This window comes from Brachyistius frenatus, unplaced genomic scaffold (assembly GCF_029030835.1).
Source record: "Brachyistius frenatus isolate BFR_SWC_R1_liver_20210118 unplaced genomic scaffold, ASM2903083v1 Contig_7, whole genome shotgun sequence".
In the NCBI taxonomy this organism is placed as follows: domain Eukaryota; kingdom Metazoa; phylum Chordata; class Actinopteri; family Embiotocidae; genus Brachyistius; species Brachyistius frenatus.
The window spans coordinates 5,246,670-5,269,351 of record NW_027210606.1 but is presented as its reverse complement, the minus strand read 5'-3'; the positions used below and the strand labels follow the sequence as shown (position 1 = coordinate 5,269,351).

The window sequence follows — 22,682 nt, the reverse complement described above, 5'->3', positions numbered from 1 at the left end:
ACCTCACTCCATGTCACTTTAAAGGACATAATGTCACTACTTATTCTTCTATCTGCATCACTCTGACCTTTAACAAATGTATTCATATGTGTCACAGCCTCCACAGCACATTAACAAACATGCCATAAGGTCATACTCTACTACAGCTCCAGGGATTACCAGTAAGAGATAAACAGCAGACTCCTGAGATTAGCAGCCAGTTTAAATACAACTGCCGGCAGGCGATGGCTCAGATTACTGGTCAAACACTGCAAACTAAAAAATGACCTCATACAAATATAAACAGCTCTGACGCGAAATCAAGGACAAAACAAAATGTGATTATTTGTCAGCGAGCGAAAGGCTTTGAGTGACAGTGAAGAGGTGATGTGAGTGGCTCTTCTTCTCCCTCTGTCCTCAGAGTGAAAGTCAAGCCTCCAAACTGACCTCTCAGACGCTAAGAAAACCCGCTGGAGAGAAAACGGGAAGGAACATGAGGTGAGGAACATCCTTCATACACTGAATTAAAGTGAGAAGCTGTGTCTCTAGTTTAGTCACAGGTTTTTACACCTCGTGCTGCAATACGATGAGAAAAAAAAACTCTTTTTTTTTATGTGGCATAGTGATATTCAGCAGAGCTGAAGCAAAATAGTCACTCAAAAGAAACTGTGTTTCAGTCTTTTCTCAAGCCGAACGGCAAATATTTTCTGGTTCCAGGGGGACAAATGTGAGAATTTGCTGCTGTTTTAATACATTGATTTGGGTTTTGTGTTGTTGGCAAGTTAAAACAAAATATTGTTTTAAAATGTTTTTATATTTAAGACACAAAACTACGATTCTTAGCGGTTCATCAAGGAAACAATTAGTGGATGGAAGAATAATAAAAATATGTATTGGTTTCAGCCCCAACATTTACTGTTACATTGAAATATTACTTATTCAGTTCAGACATGATCATGGCTGCTATAAAAAAAAAAAATTAAGATCAGTAACACTTCCTGCAACACAAATGACTTCTGAAACCATTTTATGAGTAAACTATTAGAGCAACATCCAAATTCAAATCCTACATTTATGTGATTCATATTATACTGCTGTTCTTTTAATTTACAATTTAAAATGTTCTAAGACACGTTCAATGTTTATTTATTTTGACACACAACATTTCTTACTTATTGACTCCTATATTCAGCGTCAGAGAGATCTTGGTTGTGTTTTTACCTCATCACAAACATTTGTCTGTACTTGTTTGGCGTCGTCTTACTGTGTATGATATCAGTAGATCTGCTGTACAGGACATTGACATTAGATGATCCTGTATGTTTAACAGCAGCCTTGTTCTTAATAACTGTTTACTGTAAAGAAAAGCTTAATGATCCCAATTTCCACATCAAAATTAGTTCCTCAACATGTGTGCCATCAAAACAGCATGAATGAGACAAAAGAAGTTGGTCAATTATTCAGCAGCCATTCACTGGTCCCTGTGCTAATCCCGCCATGCTCTACTGAACTAATGACAGCAGCAGGTGTGACCACACAGACGTGAAATTATGGTCCAACAATCTTTTGGTTTTGTCCGAAACATGTGAAGCAGATTGTCCGATTTTACGCTGCGGTGCCATTTATTTACTCTTCATGCTCCCACGATGCCATCAATTGAAAACAAATGACAGCTTTCTCTGATGACGTCAAAAGTTTCATCATGAGTTGGGATTTTCACAGCAAGATACCTTTTTATTGTGTTAAATTCTCAAAACGCATTTTTGTTGCAGCTAGGAGTCTGAACTGAAAACTGTCTGACAGGACAAAAGCTTTTGTTTTAATCAGAAGTGGAAAGTAAGTTTACACACACACACACAAAAAAAATCTAGTTCATTAGCATTACTTTCATTATGCCATAATACTGAAATGCTGAGTGAATAATTTTGCATCAGTGAAATGTGATAGAATAACAGGTTGAGGGACCATCCTGCAGAATTAGGACTTTTATTTTTAATACATCGTGCTGATAATACTCCTGTAGTTTTTCTTTCTGTGAGACTTTGCATGCAGAATTTTACATACAGTAAAGTCTCTTTAGCTTTTTCTAAAGGGGGGTGTAAGGCTGCTACTGTACTTGTTTAGTTGTCAGAAAACAGAAAATGGAGGTGGCATGCTGAAACGAACGGAAATCTTTGCCCCGAGCCCATGATTGTGCACTGCATGCTAAGCAGATGCCCTTTGACTGTGGCGCACACACACACACACACACACACACACACACACACACACACACACACACACACACAACACACACAGAGTGCATTAGTTTTCTAAAATAGTTGTGAGGCCTTCAGATGCATCAAGACAAAACCCTCCCCCACCACACAATGAACCTCATGCCGCCTTTTTTTTTTTTGGTATCACACAAATTCATTAATGGAAAGGGAATGCAAATAACTTGTTTCTGTCTTTCTTTCTTTTTCTTTTTAATCTGAAAAGAGTCTTTCATGGGCTGCTGCATAATGTAGCATTACCATGGCAACAGCCTCCCTCATAAGAAGGGAGGGGCTTCACTGGACACCACAGTTACAACTGCAGCTGGGACGTCCCAACAGGAGTCTCAATGGAAGCCGGTGTTATTTCAAAACACATTTCTTAAAGTTTGGCAGTATTGTTGTAGTTGGTGTTTTGTTGTTGTTGTTGTTTTTTTTTTTAAGTAGCCTATTAATTTTTTTATTTTTAAGAGTTAGTCATAACAAGTTAGTTTTCTTAAGACATAGGTTCAGCATTTTGGGAAGTATGCTTATTTTCTTTTTAAATGAGAATGCAATGAAATGATAGTGGACAAAAATAGTGGACAATAGGTTAGCCTAGTTTAGTAATAAAAAAAAAAAACAGAAAATACAGTGGAAACTGGAGGAAACAGCTCTATCCATAGATTTTTTTTTTTTTTAATTAAAAAAAAAAAAATTGCCCACAAGCACCTCTAAAGCGAAATAAACAGCCATAAATTGTTTTGTTTGATCTGTTAAAATGAACTAACAGATAAACAAAACATATTGTAGTTTTCTGTTATATGCAGGACTGGTTGCCAGCAGTTGCCAGGCAACCAGGAAGAATAATAGCTGGGCACCTAAAAGTAAAGTTTTTACTCCATTTCTGTAGTTATTTTACATATTAGATACATTAAATATAATGTGTTTAATTAGTTTGCTCATACGCAAGCTTTTTTATTTTTTTTAACCTTCATACAAAAACAGAAACACGTGAATAACTAGCAAAACGTTTATTGAAATTAAATGTGTTTTGGTATTACGCAAGCGCACTGCGTTTTTATTATGGCGGGTTAAAGCCCTCCCTGCTGATTGGGTAACCGCTGTGACGTAACGACCAAACCTGCGAAAACGTAGCTGGAAGCAGCGATGCACGCCGTTCAACCCGGAAATAGTATCGAAGCGTGCCACAGGGTCGTTTCGTCTTGTTGTCTAACTTTAGGCCAGAAAGGAAGAAGTTCAACTTAATTGTTTCCACAAAAAAACAACGAGCCTCCTCCTTCCTGTTACAGTAGCTACACTTAATACTTCTGACAGACTACATTTAAGATGGAAGTAACCTCGCCTATATTAACCTATACTGTAGCTCATTGGTTACATTGAGAGCTATAGTAGGTTTTTTTTTATTATTATTAATTCATACACTTAGAAAAAAACCTATGAAAATATAATTTGTTGTTGGAGATTAAAAACAAATTCCTTGAGCCGTTTTTCTGCATAGCAAATGTGAAACTTTACTTTTTTTTAAAAAGAAATTTAAAATTTTAATCAATTTAAGCTTTTAAATACGACTCCGATAACTATCATTTACGACAGAAGAATTCAAGATGGGAATTGAGAGATAAAAATAAAAAGAATCAGTTTTACACCTCAGTGGACGGCATACCACAAAACTGCCTGTGTAAAGCGTGCAGACCGAGGCTATTTGGTTTTTTTTTTTTTACACGTGGATGTAATGTTGATGAGGGTTTCTCTGCTTTTTCTTCGGTCTGGATTAGACTGCATCCGGCTGCGGTCGCCTCTCCCTTTTTAATGTCGGCGGGTCCCTTTAATAAGTGAAGCGAGTCAGTCTCAGTTCAGCTGTAGTCTGTTCGTGCAGAGCAGCAGCCTGGACGGGGGGACGGAGGGGAGCCACAACCGGACCACTTAAACCTGGAACATCCCAGTGAGGATCACCGCTTTGTCGTCATCTGATACGTCCTGGTGCTTAATTGTAGTTTTTACGCCGGCAGAAAAGACAACCTTTAGGTGAGTGAAAACACCAGCTGCGATTATTTGCCCTTTTTTTTTTTTTTGTTGGTTTTATGTGTGACTTTACCTGAGTGTATTAAAAAAAGAAGAAGCTTTGAAATAATTTTAAATTTCTGGATTAACATTAAATATTCATCCAATCATATAAAGTGTAAGTGTCCCAGCCGTCTGTCTGGGTCCTGTTGATTTATGAGGACCACTTCAATCACCCAGTTAATCATATTAGATCTACTTCCAGAATAAATATGGACACGTGTATATGGATAAACTGCAGGTTTGTATTTGTCAGCATCTTAAATCTGTGAAATCCTAAATTAACCTCTGGTGTCTACTGATGCACCTGCCGAGTGTTGTGTCAAACAGGACCTCATGTGTCATATGACTGGTGGGTTTATGTTTTGTAAAGATCGTTTTTAGTGCAGTCAAATATTCAGGTTTACAGTGAGATGATATAAACCTCTGGTCTGACTTCAGCTCCCACTTTACATGTTCGAGGGAAGCTTGAAGCACAGGGAGCTGTTACAGCTACCACAGTATGTTTTCTTGTCCTTAAATAAGGAAATGTTTGGTTTACTGTTTACCTGATTCCAACAAACCAAATGCTGGACAAAGAGTATGTTTGTGTGGGACACATTACCGATGCTGAGAGGAATTCTAAAACTGTGATAAGTTTATCCAACTTAGTGCATAGAAACACACAATATAATGTCAGACACGTGAAGGACTAAACAAATGTGTTTTAATTGAATGCAACTCTGGGAGTGCTGCCCAGTTTGGTAAGCTTTGGTTCTCAGCGGGAATGTCTTTGTTGTAGCTACATGTTCAGATTTGAGAAAACTTCTGTCCTGCAGTATTGACTTTTCAAACTATAGACCCAATCAAAATGTGGGACGTTGTCTCGGTATGTGGGACACTGGGCAAGGGATACAAATGCTGTGCAGTCCCAAATTAAGTGGGACACCTGGTCGCCCTGTTTACTGTTTGGAGTTGAGCTTAACCTGTAAGTAAGTAAGTGCAGTTTGAGCTGATACTAAAGTTTAATAGTGCCTTTTTTTACAGCACAGATTCTGATCACTGCAGTAGTTGCTGGAGTAGAGTCATCATCAGTTTCACTTGTTTCTGCTATGAAAAATGTCTGTGAATCAGATTCCTGTGGGAGTTGACTGATGTTAATAAGGTTTGATACATGGACGGACTATTGAGAGCACACATCTAGCAAGCGCTTGACGACATATCAATATATCGGTATCATGATGTGAGACCAGATATCGACTTAGATTTTGGATACGATGATGTTTTGATATGGCACGAGAGTTGACAGTAAATGGATTGATAATTTCCCGAATGTCTGAGCTTCTTTTACTATTTACCTCTATCCACTTCGTCATTGTATCCACACTCTGATGATTTATAAATATATTGTGTAAGCACCAGTAGTCCTCCCTACAATATTGTAGTATATCGATACTTATATACAACGCAAGTATTCTAAAAAAAAATATTGCGATATTTGATTTTGTTCATGTCGCCCGGCCCTAAGAATGCTTCTCGGCTCATTATTGTGACATTTAAAAAAAAAACAACTATCAATTTACACCCTGGGGGGCATTTTCCAAAGGGGAGGCATGGCAGAAAAAGTCTGTTAACTAAAGCTGTATTTGACATTCTGGGAAACACGGATATCCACTTTCCTGCTGAGAGTTACATGAGAAGATTAATATCAGTCTTACATCCAAGAATGGGGTCAAACTTCTCATTCAGCCGTTGGCGAGATAGTGTTGTAAAATGCAAAACTATTCCTCGAACTAATTTCAGCGAGGAGATCAAAGCACCAAAGATCTCCAACAGTAGCATTGGATTCTGGTAAACTTGGCATTTGACATCAATTCTTAAGATTTTGACACTGGATTCATCATCCAGATGACGCTTCAGCGGCACATCCTCGAGCCATATTCCTGTCATTAGATGGCTCCAGTGATGTTCTTCATAGTTAAACTAAATGGATTAAAGTCTCGTTACTCTCTCTCTCTCTCTCTCTCTCTCTCTCTCTCTCTCTCTCTCTGTGTCTGTGTCTCTTCCTCACTGTGTGTGAGAGTCTTTAATGTCTGAGCGGTAGTTTTTCTTTGGCTGCTGTTTTTTCAGTCACTGTGACATTGTGAGGTGCTCCGATGCAGTAAGTGGGTCTGGGAACAGGAAGCGGAGGGTGATGCAGTAAAAGGCTGCATAACTCTCTCACCACTGCAGTACAGCGTGTTGCAGCTGAAGCAGTGGATGTGTAGGAGCATTCTCATGCTAATCAAGAAATAAGGCAGCCTCTGAGATGACTCAGAGCCCTGGACTGATGCAACATGCGCACTAAACCTCGCTGTTACAGTAGCTGGCTGACTTGTCACGGTGCGTCATAAATCAAGTGAAGACTATCTGCTTTTACAATCATCCCACGCTGATAGTTGATTTATGTAGAGTTCAAGTCTCCTGATATTTTCAAAATATCACCACTTGCTGTGGACTCAAAGAGTATCAAGTTAAGTAAAGAAAAACATATTCTTGTAAACTTCATAAAGCTCAGATGAGGCCTGTTATCGAACTCCAATATTTAGAAATAAAAACGTGTCTGCCGCTCTCAGTACTGAAAACTGTGTGGATGGCAGATTCATGTTCTTCCTTCCTGTTTTCATCAGACAGTTTGTCATTTAGATTAGAATTTTGAAAAGTCTTTGTATGGCTATTTTTGTTTATGTGACAGTTAACATTCAAGAAATGTAGCATCTTTAGGAAAACTGAAAAAGAGTTTTGTAGATGAACATTTTTAAAGTACTAATTTGGTATAAATTGCAAAATTCAGGCACCATATTTGCTCCAGTCGTTAAAACAAAACTCAAATAGTTATAACTGCTAGGGTTTATTGCAGGACTGTTTTTTTTCTATTTATTCAGGTGTAATAATGTAAATTATTTGAGGTTGACACTTGTACAGTGGTATGCAATCATTGTCCACCGCTGGAGCTTTAGTTTGTCCAATATGGTCATTTATACCAAAGAAATACTCCAGAATACAGGAAGGGAGATAGAAAATAACTATGAATATAATGAACACAAAAATCAAATTCAAAGTTGTATGACAAACATCTGTTTAATTAGAATCCAGATACAGTACATACTGTATAGCTCAACTACAATACTAAACTACAACTCAAATCTAATGTAGAGGACTTTTTAACATTACAGTATCTGAATATATGTTTATGTACAGTTGACCATAAGCATTGATGATCGTGACAAGAGGTTTTCCACTCCATATTGACTGTGTTTGGTATTGATGTTTGTCTTGTACAGTGACTGCAGGCTCGCTGTCCTGACCTGTTGCCCTGTGACTCTCCGGATCAATGGGCTCTGTGCTGGGAGCTCTGCTGGGTCTCTTCCACAGCGACGCCTGGTTAAAACTCATTGATTAACACTGGACACGAGCCAGTTCAGTCACTGTTAACTGAGTCGCTTCCCTGTGTGTGAGGAATTCAGAGGGGTCACCGCTTGTCTGTGCGTTAAGGGTCGTGACTGTTGCTGTGAAACGACATAAACAGGAGGGACTTTTGTGTTGGGCTCACCGTCTCTATAACTGCTGTTATTTAATGAGTTCTGTACCGTAGTTGTGAAAAAGCTGCCTGGTGATGAAAACCCCCAAAATACGCACGATGTATGTGGTGTTTATCTGTTGAGCCAAGAAATCCTTGGGATAATTTTTTTTTTAACCATTTCTAAGCTGCTTGTTTTTTTTGTGTGTGATTGTGTTGGCTCTTTGAGCTTGGTTTGATACATAATGTAAACAGTATGCATGCAGATAATAACTATCTTAACTCTCAATTAAGGTGTCAGTTATTATTAAAATAACGTAATCGCTTAATCCATGAATTGTCAAGAAATAATGCCCTTAAGAAGCTCCCAGAATCCAATATCATATCTTAAAATTGCTTGTTTTGTCCCATTAACAGTTCATAGCTCATGGATGACCATTTCACCAACATATAAAACGCAGAAAAGTCTTTATATATTTGTTGAAAATTGCTGGAGATGAATTTTTCAGTATAAATTACAGACTCCTAAAGCATCTAATTGAGTATAACTGGATGAGACTGGTTTGTGCTTCTCCATTTCATATACATGAAATTCAATGAAACAACACAGTATTATGATTTAACAATTTGACTGAGTGCAGAATGAAAGAGTTTGTCATCATTGAAGTCCAACCTGCAGGGCTTTAAATCTTCTCTTGAATGGCCCAAAGCTGCTATCTACAAATACAACAAGAGACGGCTCTGATGGAACAACACAAGCTAGAGACACATTCAGTTTGTATATTCACTGTTAATTCAAATCTCACTCGACTTCTTGGAGCTTATCTACACCCATCTAGATCTTCTTTATCTAGAATAGTTGAACAGAGAGACAGTTGTACTAAAGTGAATAAAACTTTAGGCCTGCAACAAACATGTCGTTTTAATATTCCATAGTTAAAGTTAACTGGTCGAGGGTGTTGTTGATCACAATACTCCACAATGTTCCATCAGAACCGTCTCTTGTTGTATTTGTAGACAAGACACCATCAAATGTCTTGTTTTTTCTGACGCTTCAAAACCGAGATATTCAGTGACCAAGACAAGAAGCCCATCCTCACATCTAAGAATCTCATGTCATCAAATGTTTTGACATTTGGCCTAAAAATATAATAAAAATAATGACAAAATCTGTCTGTAAGGTTTTTACCATTTTCATCTTCTGAGATTACAAATATGTTCCAATGCTTTGTTGAAAATACAATCTGCGTTGTATTTCGAGATTAGACGGCATCTACATGAATTTTTATTAGATGACATCTTGTTAAATCTGTGTGTTATGGATGGGTAACAGTGGTAGATTATAGTGTTATATAGACCAATTATTTTGAGGAGGGAACCATCCTCTAACCTTTCCTCTGGAACTGCTCACTGTCTTGAATCTGTCTCTGCTGTCATGCACCATATTCCTGTTGAGTGCACAGCATGCTGCAGCCAGCAGGGGATATCAGCGCTGCACGAGAGGAACACGAGTAACCCAAATAACTCACATGAGCATAAATATTGATTTATGATGCTTCTTAAACATATCCAGTCCCCAGTTGGCAGCTTGGTGACTTGTTTTAGCTTATTGGCCATATTTGAAAGTGAGGAAGAGGCAGAGTTAAGAAAACGATGTTTTTTTTGTGTATGGATTTCAGATTATCGCGTGTTCCTTTGATTTCTGTTCTTTTGCATTCAGGTGGATTTGTCTGTTTTCTGAAGTGTGAGAGAATATTGAAAAACAGCCTGAACAGTCTGGGAGTGTTGTTTCATCTTTCTGGGTCTCGTTTTGCTGCAGTCATTCACCGGACTCCCTTTAATTATCTTGAACTGACACTTAGTCGACATGCAGCACTGCAGTATGTCCGGAGCAACTGGATGGTTTGTTTCAGCAATATTATGAGGCATTTCAACTTTGTTTCTATATTCTCATGAGTAAATGGGACATTATACGTTTGATTGATATTCAATACTCACTGGATCTTTTAGGACTGCTGTATATTCAGCTAGTGTCCTGTTACTGAGTTACAAGCCAGTCACTACGATATAAATCTAAGCAGCAAAGGATTGAATCATATATTCCTGTTTCTGTTTAGAGTAGTTTTCTATGCTGTGTGTAATCCAGTTAAGTGGGAGTGAATGTTCAGAGGGGAAACAGATACATTTGGATAATTACCTCAAACGTTGTTTGTGGCCTGCCAATAAATTAAAGCTTTCAAGAAAAGGGGATGTGTGTGTGTGTGCGTGTGTGTGTGTGTGTGTGTGTGTGTGTGTGTGTGTGTGTGTGTGTGTGCGTGTGTGTGTGTGTGTGTGTGTGTGTGTGTGTTTGTGCGTGTGTGTGTGTTGGGAAGGATGGGGTTGTACATCCTTAAAACTAAGGTCAGAAAAAAAACAACTAATGTGATATCATAATAAAACCTAAAAATGGCTGTGGTATCAAAATATTTGATTTGAAACCGTTTTATTTGATTTCGTAGTTTTTTATTTTAATAGATATTTTGCCAATTGAGAAAACAGTTTTCTTCTTGTTGTCTCTCCTGAGTTGAAGTCTTCGGTTGTGTTGCGTCATCTTTTATTTCTCTTGTTTACCAGCTCCTCTTCAGTGCACCGAGTCCCTCGAGGGCAAACAGGACAGACAGTAACGTGTTTTTGTAGCCGGTGTTTAACTGCAGCTCTGCTCTTCGAACTATCGTATATGACTGACTGCACTGTGGTCATCATTCAGAAGATTGTTGTGGTCGTTTCCGTTCCTGAGACTTTGACCGACTGCTGCTCCTGAACACTTACATCCAGGATTCTCAGGAATATAGATGCTTGTCTTAAAGTATGTAGTATAGTTTGCCGTATAGTTCATCCAGTTAAACAGTTCATAATAGATGTTACACGTTTTTGTCCCTTTTCACTTCCGGGAAAAAGAAGTCAATTTGTGATTATTTGGGGACAAAGATTTCAACTTTATCCAGCTTTGTGTCACAAAAACAAACAAACAAACAACAATAACAGTTGATAGAGACACATCCCTGCTGCGCCCACGGTGTCAGGGGGAGAGCTTTGACAAATGAAATTGACTTATCTGTCAGATCCCCCTGGCCTCCGTTATCTGTCTCTCCACCGCGCTCGTCGGGGCTCTGGGACTCTTGGCCTCGCTGAGGTTAAAGAGCAGCTTTAAGGCCAGCCTCCTGCAGCCTCACTAACCCCTCTGAATGGTCAGTGCTTTCCCTCTTCACCGCTGTTAGAGCCCTCCCCCATCTGTTTCTGCACACCCAGTGGCTCCCTGTCAGTCTGTTTGGATTATCGTAACAGCTCAGGCCTCTTTCATGCGTTCCCTTCACTGCCCGCCTCGCACACCACAGTGTTTTAGAGATGAGAGGGATTAGTTGACAGAAAGCAGCGTTTTGTTTTCTTCTGCCCCAGAGAAGAGAGAAAGGACAGGAGAGCAGCCATGGAGATGAAGTAAGTGGGCTGGATGACGTGAGGAAATAGAAGATTTATAATTAAAGGAAGGGACAAACTATAACCGTGTTGTCTTATGGAAAATACAGTCTGGAAAACATGTTTGTGTGTCAGTCTGTTGTGCTTCTGTGACAGGAAAAAAAAAAAATCATCGAAAGATGCTTCTGTAATCCATCCCAGGGTGTTACCCTGAAAGTCTTCTGAGCTAATACTAAAAATAAGAGGTTTCAGCCACATGGTGAAATACATACCGTTTACTTTCAGCAAATATTTTCATTTCCTTTTCCTGTTTGTGATGTCCACTTGCGTCTGCTCGTCCGTCTTGAAAAGTAGCAGGTGCACTGTGCAACATGTTTATACTCTATGTTGAGGAATAAGTCACGTTTATAACCCAAAGTTGATCTTGGAGGGTTTACCATAATGTACAAAATGTAGCTCTCAAAATACAACCACTAATTTGACGTATTACATGTAATCAAAAGGTTCAGTTGTAGTTGGCGGTGATATGAGGAAGCTCCATGTTGATGTCCAGAGAAAAATAAAGAACAATTCAAAAGCCTACTATATTTCAGCTCACTAAATATAATGATACATGACACTTAGCAGCATCATTGAACTCTACCTGAGGCACCTCTATATTACCATGTTATATTTCGTTTGTCTAATCCATGTGAATCTACTAAAAATGGCTATTTCTTGGTTGGGAGCAGCAACTTCCTGGAGTTTTTGGTGGTTGCTTGGCAACTGCCTGCAGCCAAGGAATAGTCAAATACAACCCACTGTAAAACAGTGAATTGTTGTTTCTAAACTTTGATTTTTGAATAGCTTAAACAAACACAACATTTCAATTCGTAAATATTTTACCATTGGATAGAGCAAGGCTAGCTGTCCCCCCCTATTTCCAGTCTTTATGCTAAAGTAAGCCAAGGTAGTTCAATGTTCCTGTTCAGAATATAATCTGTACAAATGGACAAACCAGTCATTTCATTCAGCTGCATGTTGTCTAAAACTGTTCCATGCCGTAACTGTTTGACTAAGGAAGTGCATTTTGTCTGGACATTGAGCCACAGTGTTTTAGCTTCACTGAACTCTGGCTGACAGATGTGCAGCATGGACAGTTTCCAGTGGCCTTACGTCTGCACATCTGTAGGCCTTAATTTGAGCCCAGTCATTTACACACACACACACACACACACACACACACACACACACACACACACACACACACACACACACACACACACACACACACACACACACACACACACACACACACACACACACACACACACACAGAACATTTTCTTATCTTGTGTCTCCAGAGTACATGGTTGGCAGATACAGTGTATAGCCAAGTGACGCACTGACATGGGGTTTCCTTTTTCACTCGGAGTACAGCTCTTTTCTCAGAAACCTTTCAAACACATTCACATAAACCTAAAAAAAGAAACGACTTTATCCACCATGAAAAATGTCTTACATCTACCCAAACAGAGGGTTTAAAAACCTCATTGACCCAGCGCGCTTTCATCTGCGGTTCGCAAAGATGCTGCTGCTGGTTCAGACATTTGAGAAGGGGGGTTGGGCTGATGTGGATGTTGAGAGTAAAGGCGTGCTCTTCCACTGTAATCGCTCATCATCCTGTCCCCAGTGGATCCTTTAGATTAGCATGAGAGTGTTCTTATGAATCAGGGGCGGGGCTTATGTCACCCTTTTTTATCATTTAAGGCACAACGCGCCTGATTCCACTGAAACGTAAAGCTGGAAAGGTTATGTAAAGGTGTCATTCTCCTTATTTTGTGTCAACGTAATGGAGCTGCTGCACAGAAATATGTTTTTCATCCGTCCGTGGATGAAATGGTGGGCCTACTAAATTCACTGTGGACATACAATAAGCATAATAGGCATCTGAATTTAGGTACTCGACTGAAAACTCTCAAAACAAATAAACGGCTACTGTCAAATTACACATAAAAACCATTTATAACATAGTTTACAATCTTCAGAGTCAACATGATGTAATTTTCATGTTGTCGGTTCCTGATTATGGTGATTTTTAGACATAATGAGCACAACAGCCGTTAGTTGGCAGCTACGTGGGAGGCCTTCTGTGGCATTATGTGGCATTATAGTCATGTAGGGCATGATGAATGGGATGCAGTGTTTAATTGTCTTGCTTGGAGTTCGTGCAAATGACAGGAAAAGTCATTTTAGTCTTATTTTGTGTCCCCAGAGTGGGTGGATGGCAGTAATGTGAGAGCAGCCTTATCTCTATAGCATGTAAAGTGTGATTAGGTGGGTTTTAGGAGAGAAGATTCACTCCTCTCCGAGTCTGACTCACTGGATGTAAAATGTGGGTATAAAGCTGCCCTTTGTCCGACTGTTTGTGACGTTCTCCCTCTTTTCCGTTGTCTGTGTGCTACCGTTTTCAATATTCCTGTTGCAACAGGAAACAACAACAACAACAACAACAACCTCTGAGCACACGCCTCCCCACGTGCTAATGTTCCACCAACTCCAACGCTGGCACTGCGCGGTGGAGAATGGACGGGCTTTGTGACACTCATGACTCTCGTGATTGTGAATTTAATATGCAGCCAGAGAGAGGGAACAGTTAGCCCTGCTCAGCATAAAGATTTGAGGCAGGAGGAAACGGCAAATAACATCCAGGGTTGAAGTACCGAAGTAACTACTGTCCCTAAAGTGTCAAGTTTTGCATGTTTTCATTGCTTTAATTAAATAAAGTCAACATTATAATCCCAAGTTTTCAACGGTTGTTCTGGATTAAAGTGTGATTGACCGAGTTCAGTCACAGCAAGTTCCTGCAAATGTTTCAGAATAAAAGCCATAAGAAATGAAGAGTTTCTAAAACGCTTTTTAATTGAAACACATGCAGGAAGTGTTGAGTTTGTAATACAGTGTAATGTAGAAACTTTAATTAGGCAAACAGTAGTGGGTCAAAATGAGGCTTTGAGTTGATATTGTAAATGAATCAATAGAACCCAAATGTCAACATGGCAAATGTGACTATTCCATTTGTTTTTATTGTCTTTCTGTTATGAAATATGCTTTAGAGATGACTGGATTTTCAAGCACTGGATCAAGAGAACTGTGAACATTTTATTTTCTCACTTGGAGAAAAAGTGGCGGAGCGTTTTGCCGATGTGCTCCGGCAGCGCTACACCTTTGGTAACATCCCCTAAAAACATAACAAACTTTTTAGCCATGGCTCTTTGATTGGGATTGAATTCTGCACAGACGTTCATGGTTCGCAGAGGATGAATCCTGGTGGCTTCCTGTCATTATTCCATCAGCGCCATCATTTGCATCATGATCTTGAGGTCCCATTTCACATGTGTAGTTTCGAGTGAAACGCCTACAAAACTGGATAGATTACCATAAAAGCTTTAGAGGTGATAGTAGGTGTAAATTTGGACTTCAAATACATCCGGACGTGATTTTCTCACTCTGCTTCCACTCTTTATGCCAAGTGTCTCCCAGCTCTTTATGCTAAGAGCTGGGAGACACTTGGCACAGACATGACAGTGCGGTCTTCATATTTCTTCTGTTCTTTATTATATTGACAAGTAGATTGCACCAAACATTACAGACAGTGGAAAGTAGCTTATTTTAAATTCACACAAGCTCTTTAATGTGAAAATATAATCCTCTTTGTATGAGATATAAGATTTAGCTCTACTTCCATTTAATAAACCGATTAAAAAGGAGAGTTGGCTCTGCATAAAGAGAGCAGCTACAAAGACTGAGTGACTCTATTCTGCTTCCATAACCTGCTATTATAACAGTAAACCTGCATGTGACTGGACTCTTGGACTTCTGACTGGACAAACTAATGACTCTTACATCATAAAGCGTTAAACATGGCTCAGTAATATGCAGGTGAAGTGAGGCGAAAGTCACCGTCAGTGCTGTCAAACAGAAACACCTTTTTCTCTTAGCTGAACGTGTGTCTGTTGTTTACACGTTGTGAACATGGTCGTTGCGACCGGGCAGCGTCCTCATTGTATTTTGTGTGTTTAGAAACAGAGATGGTTACAAACAGCTGAGGTCAGTGCTCTGGAAAGAGCTGTGCGATGGACAGAAGAGGGAAACTCAGAGTAACATACAACCAGCATGTAGAACCAAAACCTCAAATTTAGTTCAAAGAGCGGCATGCCTGTTCTTCATGGTGATTGGAAATGATTTATAATTCAAACTTGGACCAGAATCTCAACATGCAGCAGGTTAACCTTTGGTTGAGGTTGCTTGAGGTTGTAGCAGGTCTGTTTTTTCTGCTTTTTTTGGCTTTAAGTAAGTTACAAATGTTTGCATGTTTTTGCTGTTTCTTTGAAGTGTCTTAATGCCTTCGAGGTTATGATGAAGGTGTGTTAATTCACCTGTGTGTTTTTGTTTTGTGTCTCCTCTTTATGTCGGCCATCATTCAGGTCACCTGTTGATTTAATGAGCATTCTGGTTGTCTCTGAAACTGAGGGACGTAATGTCGTAACCTGTAATTGTGAGGATAGTTACATGTAATCACAGAGATTTACTTGCAAATGAAAATCCATTAGCTTGTAAATATCCTTCTCTTTTCCTGTTTTGTTTAGAAACACTATTGATGCACTCAACATCAGAAAACATAAGAAATGTGATTGCGGATTAATATTTAAAAAACATAACAGACAGTTTCAGATTTGGATTTCAGTGTGTGCCTTTAAAAAGCAGAAACAAAGTGATGAAGGTGTGTTTGTCATAAAAGCTGCTGGCTGTAAGGATGAGTGCATGAACAAAATTTGCATTATCCAAATCAAAGGCAGCCTCTATTAAAAGTACCATCTAGAGATTTTGACCACTATTAGTGCTGCAGTATGGAGCAATGTTTTTGTTGTTGTTGTTTGCAAGGATATCTGTCAAGGACCAGTGTGTTAATACTTTTATATTTTATTTAAAAAAAAGAAGAAGCAGAAACTACCAATATAATTGATTGGACTAACAAGTATTTCCAGTGGAGCCAGAGCCTGATATAGTTTCTTTGTCTGTGCCAAGAGCTCAATTGCAGCCCATAACTGTTACTGTGTGACTCTCACATAGCTGCTGCATGCTCACCAACGCTTATGTATAAATGATTATGAGTTGACAGCTCAAAATAGTGATATTTCTGGCTGGATGAACCCATACTGTGAATGCTCTATTGGCTGAGCATGCAGACTTCCACTGGCTAAGCCGGCTAACTTTTGGTTCAGCCCCTTGCTAACTTGAATGGGGGATAACAAAAAATTAAATCATGTGGCTCTTCTACACTTTACAAATTGACGGAATGGATCAAGTTCAGATAGTTTTGCGGGCATTGTTATGTCTTTTGTTTTATCTATCTACAATTTATCCAGTTTTACTGCTGCAACAGTAGCAACACAGCAGGCTACAGCGGAGGCCATCACATTTGCGCGTTCAGACAGGGTTTTTGTCATTATTCTCACTGCCAGAAGAGGGAGACAAAGGTCTCGCACTGTAGCTTAAACGATTCGAACCTTTTAGGAGACATTCAGTCTGTAAAGTGCTGAAAACTTGACCAATGCGATGTTGGTTTGGTTTTTTTTTCGTGAGATTTGTCGACAATAAGTCAAAAATACAAAACACCAGTGTTGTCCTTCAGAGTAAATTAATCCAAAATGAAGCCTAAGGCTGCGGTCCGTCATTCGCCTGCATGTTGATGCTGCACCAACGCAATCAACTGTTTGGCCTGTTTTTTCTTTCTTCTCCTGCCTGCAGAGTTACATGGTTTTTTTCTGGCTCTGTGTCCCACTGACTCCTCTGGCTGACTGAGCTCGCTGAGTTTGGCAGAGGCTGCGATGAGATCACTGGAACAACCTTGGCGCTGCCAGGCATAATGAAATGCGTGGAAAAGCTCCATCAACATCAAAGATCGCGACACAGAATTGTAGAAACAAAAGCACTGTTATTTTGCACTTTTATTCGTTGACACTGAGGTGAAACCTTGTAAGAGCAGCTTTTCGCTGGTTGTATGACTTAAGCAACAAATTGCAGGCTCAAAAACTACACTGCCATTACTCTCCCTCTGTATTCTGCACCAATACAGCAATATCAGATATCTCGCATTTATTTGTAGACTTTTCCAAGAAATGTTATTACATTATCATTTCCATACCTAATTAAGAATGTCCTGTCATTAATAGACTCCTTTTCTGACCATCGAGACAAAATAGGTTTTAAAATGCTCCTATACAGCATATGGAGCAAACAATTCCAAAAATATAGCCTGATTATCACACAAAATGTCCATTTTGATTTATGTTAATATATTCAGCCAAACACTGTGCTCATATCAGCTGATTTGTGGAGGAGTGAGTAGCAAGTGATGCATCCATCCCAATTTTCACTCGGGCACAGAAGCTGTGGGAGCAGTTCCAAGAGAAGGGTCAAAAAGATATGTGATGAAATAGGAGTCGTCATTTCTGTTTGTGGACTTAAAACAAACCTGAGCAGCTCTTTTCATCTCATCCACAGTTGAATTGAGCTCAGACGCTTGCTAGCCATGCAGGAGGACGGTGCTCTCGTTCTCAACTCTCTCATTACTAAGCTCTGATTTGTCGTCTGCTTTCTAACCACTAACCAGCTGTCAGCAACCACAGTAACTGACGTACTGCAATCATGCACCGAAAGCCCTTGAAATCAATCATTATGCTGACCAAACACACATGCAAAGTCTTTCTCTTGGTGGCAAACCCTTTACATGATGTACAAGTACTGTAGTGTGCTGGCATTATCCAAAACATGCAGTACTAACTTCATTCAAAAGGTCTGCGAGGTCGTTGTTTTGCCGTTGTCTGAAGGTTGAAGCTTTGCTTCATGGCTTTAAGTAATCAGTTCTTGTAAATACGGATCTGCAGCTTTATAGAGTCCATCTACTGAAACACACACAGCTGTGCAGTGACTGAGATCACATCCAGCAGCCTTTTTATCTTTCCTGGAGGAAGGTTTCACCTCAGTGTGATGTCAAGGGACCGTAAGGAAACAACTCCAATTCCATGCATCACCCTGACATGGTGGAGTGTGTGTGTGTGTGTGTGTGTGTGTGTGTGTGTGTGTGTGTGTGTGTGTGTGTGTGTGTGTGTGTGTGTGTGTGTGTGTGTGTGTGTGTGTGTGTGTGTGTGTGTGTGCGTGTGTGGGCGTATTGAAGGAATGTGTGCATACAGAAGCATCTCTGGTTTTCAGATTTAAAACACTGTTTTTTTCTTCCTGACATACTTTGATCCCCTTTTCATTACTAAAGTTTATTCTCCTCTATACTCCTTCCCTCGCCCCACACTTTGAGTCTGACTTTTAGTCTCGTCCGTGCACGTACGGTGAGTCAGCAGCCCCGCACGCACCTGCACACATATGCAGTCTGGCTTCATCTCTATTGGCTGTGGAGGGGACCTTTAACTGCTGTCCCATTTTTCTTTTCTTTTTTTTTTTAATCTTTTTTTATTTCCTCCCTCATTTGTGAGATCACCAGCTGTCAGCCAATACTCGCTCACATACTCTTGATGCTGCGCACGCTCGCTGCGCTGCAGTGAGCCAGCATTTACTTCAAACAGAGAGGAAGGAGGGAGATGAATGGATGAGACAGACTGAGCAAGCAGTGCAAGTGATGGGAAGGGAGGGAGGGAGGGGAGGAGGGAGAGAGGGACGGAGGGAGGGAGGGGAAAAGATGATGTAAAAACTGAAATATAGTCTGGCCAACTCGCCCCTCCTCAACTTTGCTCACGTGTGCACACACCCATAAACACAGGGAGAAGCTGCCTCGCTCACACACTCATGCTGGCGTCTCGTGTTTGGCTCGCCGTTGCTACCTGGAGGGAAACATCACTACACGCCAGGACTGAACTTGAAGGCATGTTCAGAGGGATTTAATGCATCAAGAATCATTTAGAGACGGTGTTTCTGTCTGTGTACTGGACTGGATGATGCCTGTTGATTGGTCCATAAATGACTCTCTGTAAGTCTCCTTATTAATAATGTCATAGTTGTACTGAACCATTGGGAGTAGCTGTTGTTGTCTTGAGCTCACATTTTTGCAGAAGTATTCTCTCCTGGTGTAAGTCTATGCGAAAAGGTCCAATCGATGTAGTATAGATCCCTTTAATAGTATTCTCGCTTTGTCATGTGTGCTTTCCTCTGCGTAGTAGATGACGGTTGAGTCCAACAGGAATTATTCCGCTTAGCTGGTGAGGATCTGATTATGTAAGAGTGGAGCGTTGTGTGGCTGCTGCAACCTTGTGCACTGTCAGCACAGCGCTGCTTCTGTTGTCCTGTTGTGGCTGTCTGCAGGATTTAGGATTTTTTAGTTTTATAATCGGGGCCATATTCGAGGCTCAATTCATCCGCTTAATCCGGTCTGTGGAGCTGGTAAGTTCTTAACGGGCAGCTTCACATGTGAGCTTTTTATGTTTGTGTATGTATGTGCTGGCATGTTGTCATTCAAATTTCACTGATGCAAACGATTGCTTTTATTTTACACATGTATGCAGATTTACGAATGTATATTATCCTGACAGTTGTAAAAGTCAGCTGTTCAATCAGCTCGTAGAGGAGCCATCATTTGGCTGCTACGGTAACTTACTGTTTATGGTTCAGCTGGACTGAGCTGCTCGGTGCATCTGACAGCAAACACATTACTGACATTACGGAAAGTTTGATAATAACCCACTGACAGAATGACAGCTTCGTTATAACAGTATTTTGTATCCTCCAATCTGTGTTTTCAGGCTTACCGAGCCACCACGTTGTAGTTCCAGCCTTTCATATCTTCTTTCAGAGTGGGGGAATGAAAGGAGGAGATGTGTATTAGAGAGGACGATTAAGAGAAAATAGCATGGAGGAGAGCAAGAGAAAGAGCATGCACTGTAGAAAGAAGTAGAGTCCCAGAGGGTTTCCTCTGAGCAGCAGAGGTGGCCTGTTTCTGAGCCCGTCTTGAATGTGAAGAGACAATAAAAGCGCTGACACACTTTTCGTGTCAGACAGTATTACAGGGATATCAGACAGAGGGAATTATGCACGCTAAATACGTTTCAGATTCAACTGAAATGGTGCAGGATCAGTGTGAATATGATTCAGTTTAGTTCTGTTATGTCGTGTTTTATTTTGGTAGTTTCTGTGCTGAACACAGAGTGCCCTCCTTTTACTTTACAATCAAATATTTATAACCTAAAGTGCCTTTTATAACAAACAGCCAGCACAGCTCCAGCTCTTATACAGCCCCTGCTCTTCTACTGCAGCGGTGCCCAACATGGGGGTCGAGACCCACCGTGGGGTCACAAAATAATTACAAAATGTGACATGAAAGCAAATAAGAAGGATGTTTATTATTTCTCACTCTTATTTAATTATGTAGGATAATAGTTTTAACTCAATCGGTCTCTAACAAGTATTGATGCACTAATTCAACGTTTTCTCTATGGTGTGACTGATACTGGATTTTTGGGGCTGATACCAATATTAGGGAGTAACAGATTTCCAATACTGATGTCTGCCGAAATCTTTTTTTTTTTTTTTTTGTTTTGGCACCGATGACTCAAATGTGGTTATCAAGCATTTTCAACACTTGTGACAGATATATGTAATTAAGGCTGGATATTTTACAGTTTATCATCCACAGTAACATCAGTGCACGGAAATGGTGAACATCACTGGGTATTGTAAATAACTATTCCAAAAACACACAAATTGCACAATGTCTAATTTACCAGAAACATTTTTGTCTGCATTATGTTCTGTAAAAAAAGGCTCTTATATCAGCACATATCAAACGATATATATACGCCAATAGCAATATATCTGTAATAGGTCAATATCAACTGATGTAATTGCCGGCGGATATATCGATTAAGTTCTCATTTTCTCAACAAATACCAATTCTGACACCTCAATTTAAGATGTATCTACCTGATATCGAGCACTGTTCTTATACAAGTGCTCTCTATTTCCAAAATTTTAAATCTTCAGGTAAGTTATTACAATAAATTAAGATCTATGTAGCAAAATGAGGCCAAAGATTGCTATAGTGCCCATAATCATCATTTCATGAAACAAAATGACAAACTCACATTTATAATGACATCTACAAAGAAACTGTGGTTCAGTGAAATCCGGCTGATACCTGATCCACTAATAACATCAGTATCTGTGCTGATACCAATCTGGTGCATCGTAACAGGAGAACCTTGGAAGCTATTCAAGTCAAACAACGTGAGAAAGAAACATCGCTCCCTGGTCACAGCTTGTTTTACTTGGATACTTATCCAGCTTTTGGTTCGGTTGAATTACTCAAAATCATGGAAATCATACGCAGCTGTGACACTGAGTCAAATGTAAACACTACTTCACTATGAAGGATCATAAGCTGTAAAGTTAAGGACACATTGACTGTTGCTATGAATACGTATAAATTGATTAAAAAAAAAACAAAAACAAAAAAACATTTAGTCTTAAAACATCAGTTCATCAGTTGACACTTTTGCAAACATTTGATGTTGACCTCACTTTGACCTCTCAGCCCCTTCTCACCTTCTCATATACTATATCTGTTCCCATCGATATAATGATTACATATTACTGAGTTTACTCCACCTACCATTAGTAAGAAGATCCAGTCGTGAGTTTTGTCCTACTTATTGACAGGATGTTTACAGCCACTGTCTCTAATTGTATTACTTTATGGGTTTGATTTAAAGCCTGTAGCCACAGGCGGTGATTGGTGTCTCTCTCTGTGTGTTTGGCATTTCCTCTCTCACTAAGAGGATGAAAGGAGGAAGGTGTTTTGTCTTTGCCTTCCCACTCTGATCTTTACCCCCCACAGATTTCCACTCTCCGTCATGACGTCGTCACTGTGCATTTGATCATATGCGCTGCCATGTTGTTCTGTACTCACTGGGCCTGTGCTCCCTCTGTGTCACTCCGCAGGGTGCAGGGTAAGAGGAAGAGGGACTCCTATGTCAGAGTTTTAGGATGGCCAGTGAAGGCTCCACTCTTCCCAGTCCCGTCGTCCGCCAGATTGACAAGCAGTTCTTGATCTGCAGCATATGTCTGGACCGCTACGAAAACCCCAAAGTACTGCCCTGCCTGCACACCTTCTGTGAGAGGTGAGTGGAGTTACTAAGCTGCTCTATTTAGCCCTGTACATTTTCTCCATTTCAGGCTAGTTGACCTTTTTATTTGTATAAATTCACATATAAAGGGGATGCGCGACAGTACGAGGAAGATGTAGTAAAAAAAAAGTCATAATTTTAAATCACTACTGCATTGTTTCTGTGTATTGTTTCACAGTAGATGGTTTTGCATCACTGCTGTTTGACTTTGGTGTGTTGAACTCA

At 39.9% G+C, this 22,682-nt stretch overlaps 1 protein-coding gene across 7 annotated transcripts in view; it reads left to right on the top strand.

The window, feature by feature from the left end:
- Positions 1 to 4,135: 4,135 nt before the first annotated feature.
- trim2a (tripartite motif containing 2a) overlaps positions 4,136 to 22,682 on the top strand; it is a 30,096-nt gene continuing 11,549 nt past the window's right edge. For 2 of the 7 annotated variants that reach the window (XM_069689758.1, XM_069689753.1), the window contains exons 1-2: positions 19,050 to 19,309; positions 22,273 to 22,451. In XM_069689758.1, the coding sequence (XP_069545859.1) occupies positions 22,318 to 22,451 (134 nt within the window). In that variant the 5' untranslated portion in view covers positions 19,050 to 19,309; positions 22,273 to 22,317. Of the gene's footprint in view, positions 4,263 to 11,143; positions 11,311 to 19,049; positions 19,310 to 19,603; positions 19,720 to 22,272; positions 22,452 to 22,682 lie in introns of those variants that run through there. The other 5 variants (XM_069689755.1, XM_069689754.1, XM_069689757.1 and 2 more) reach the window with 5 other exon arrangements.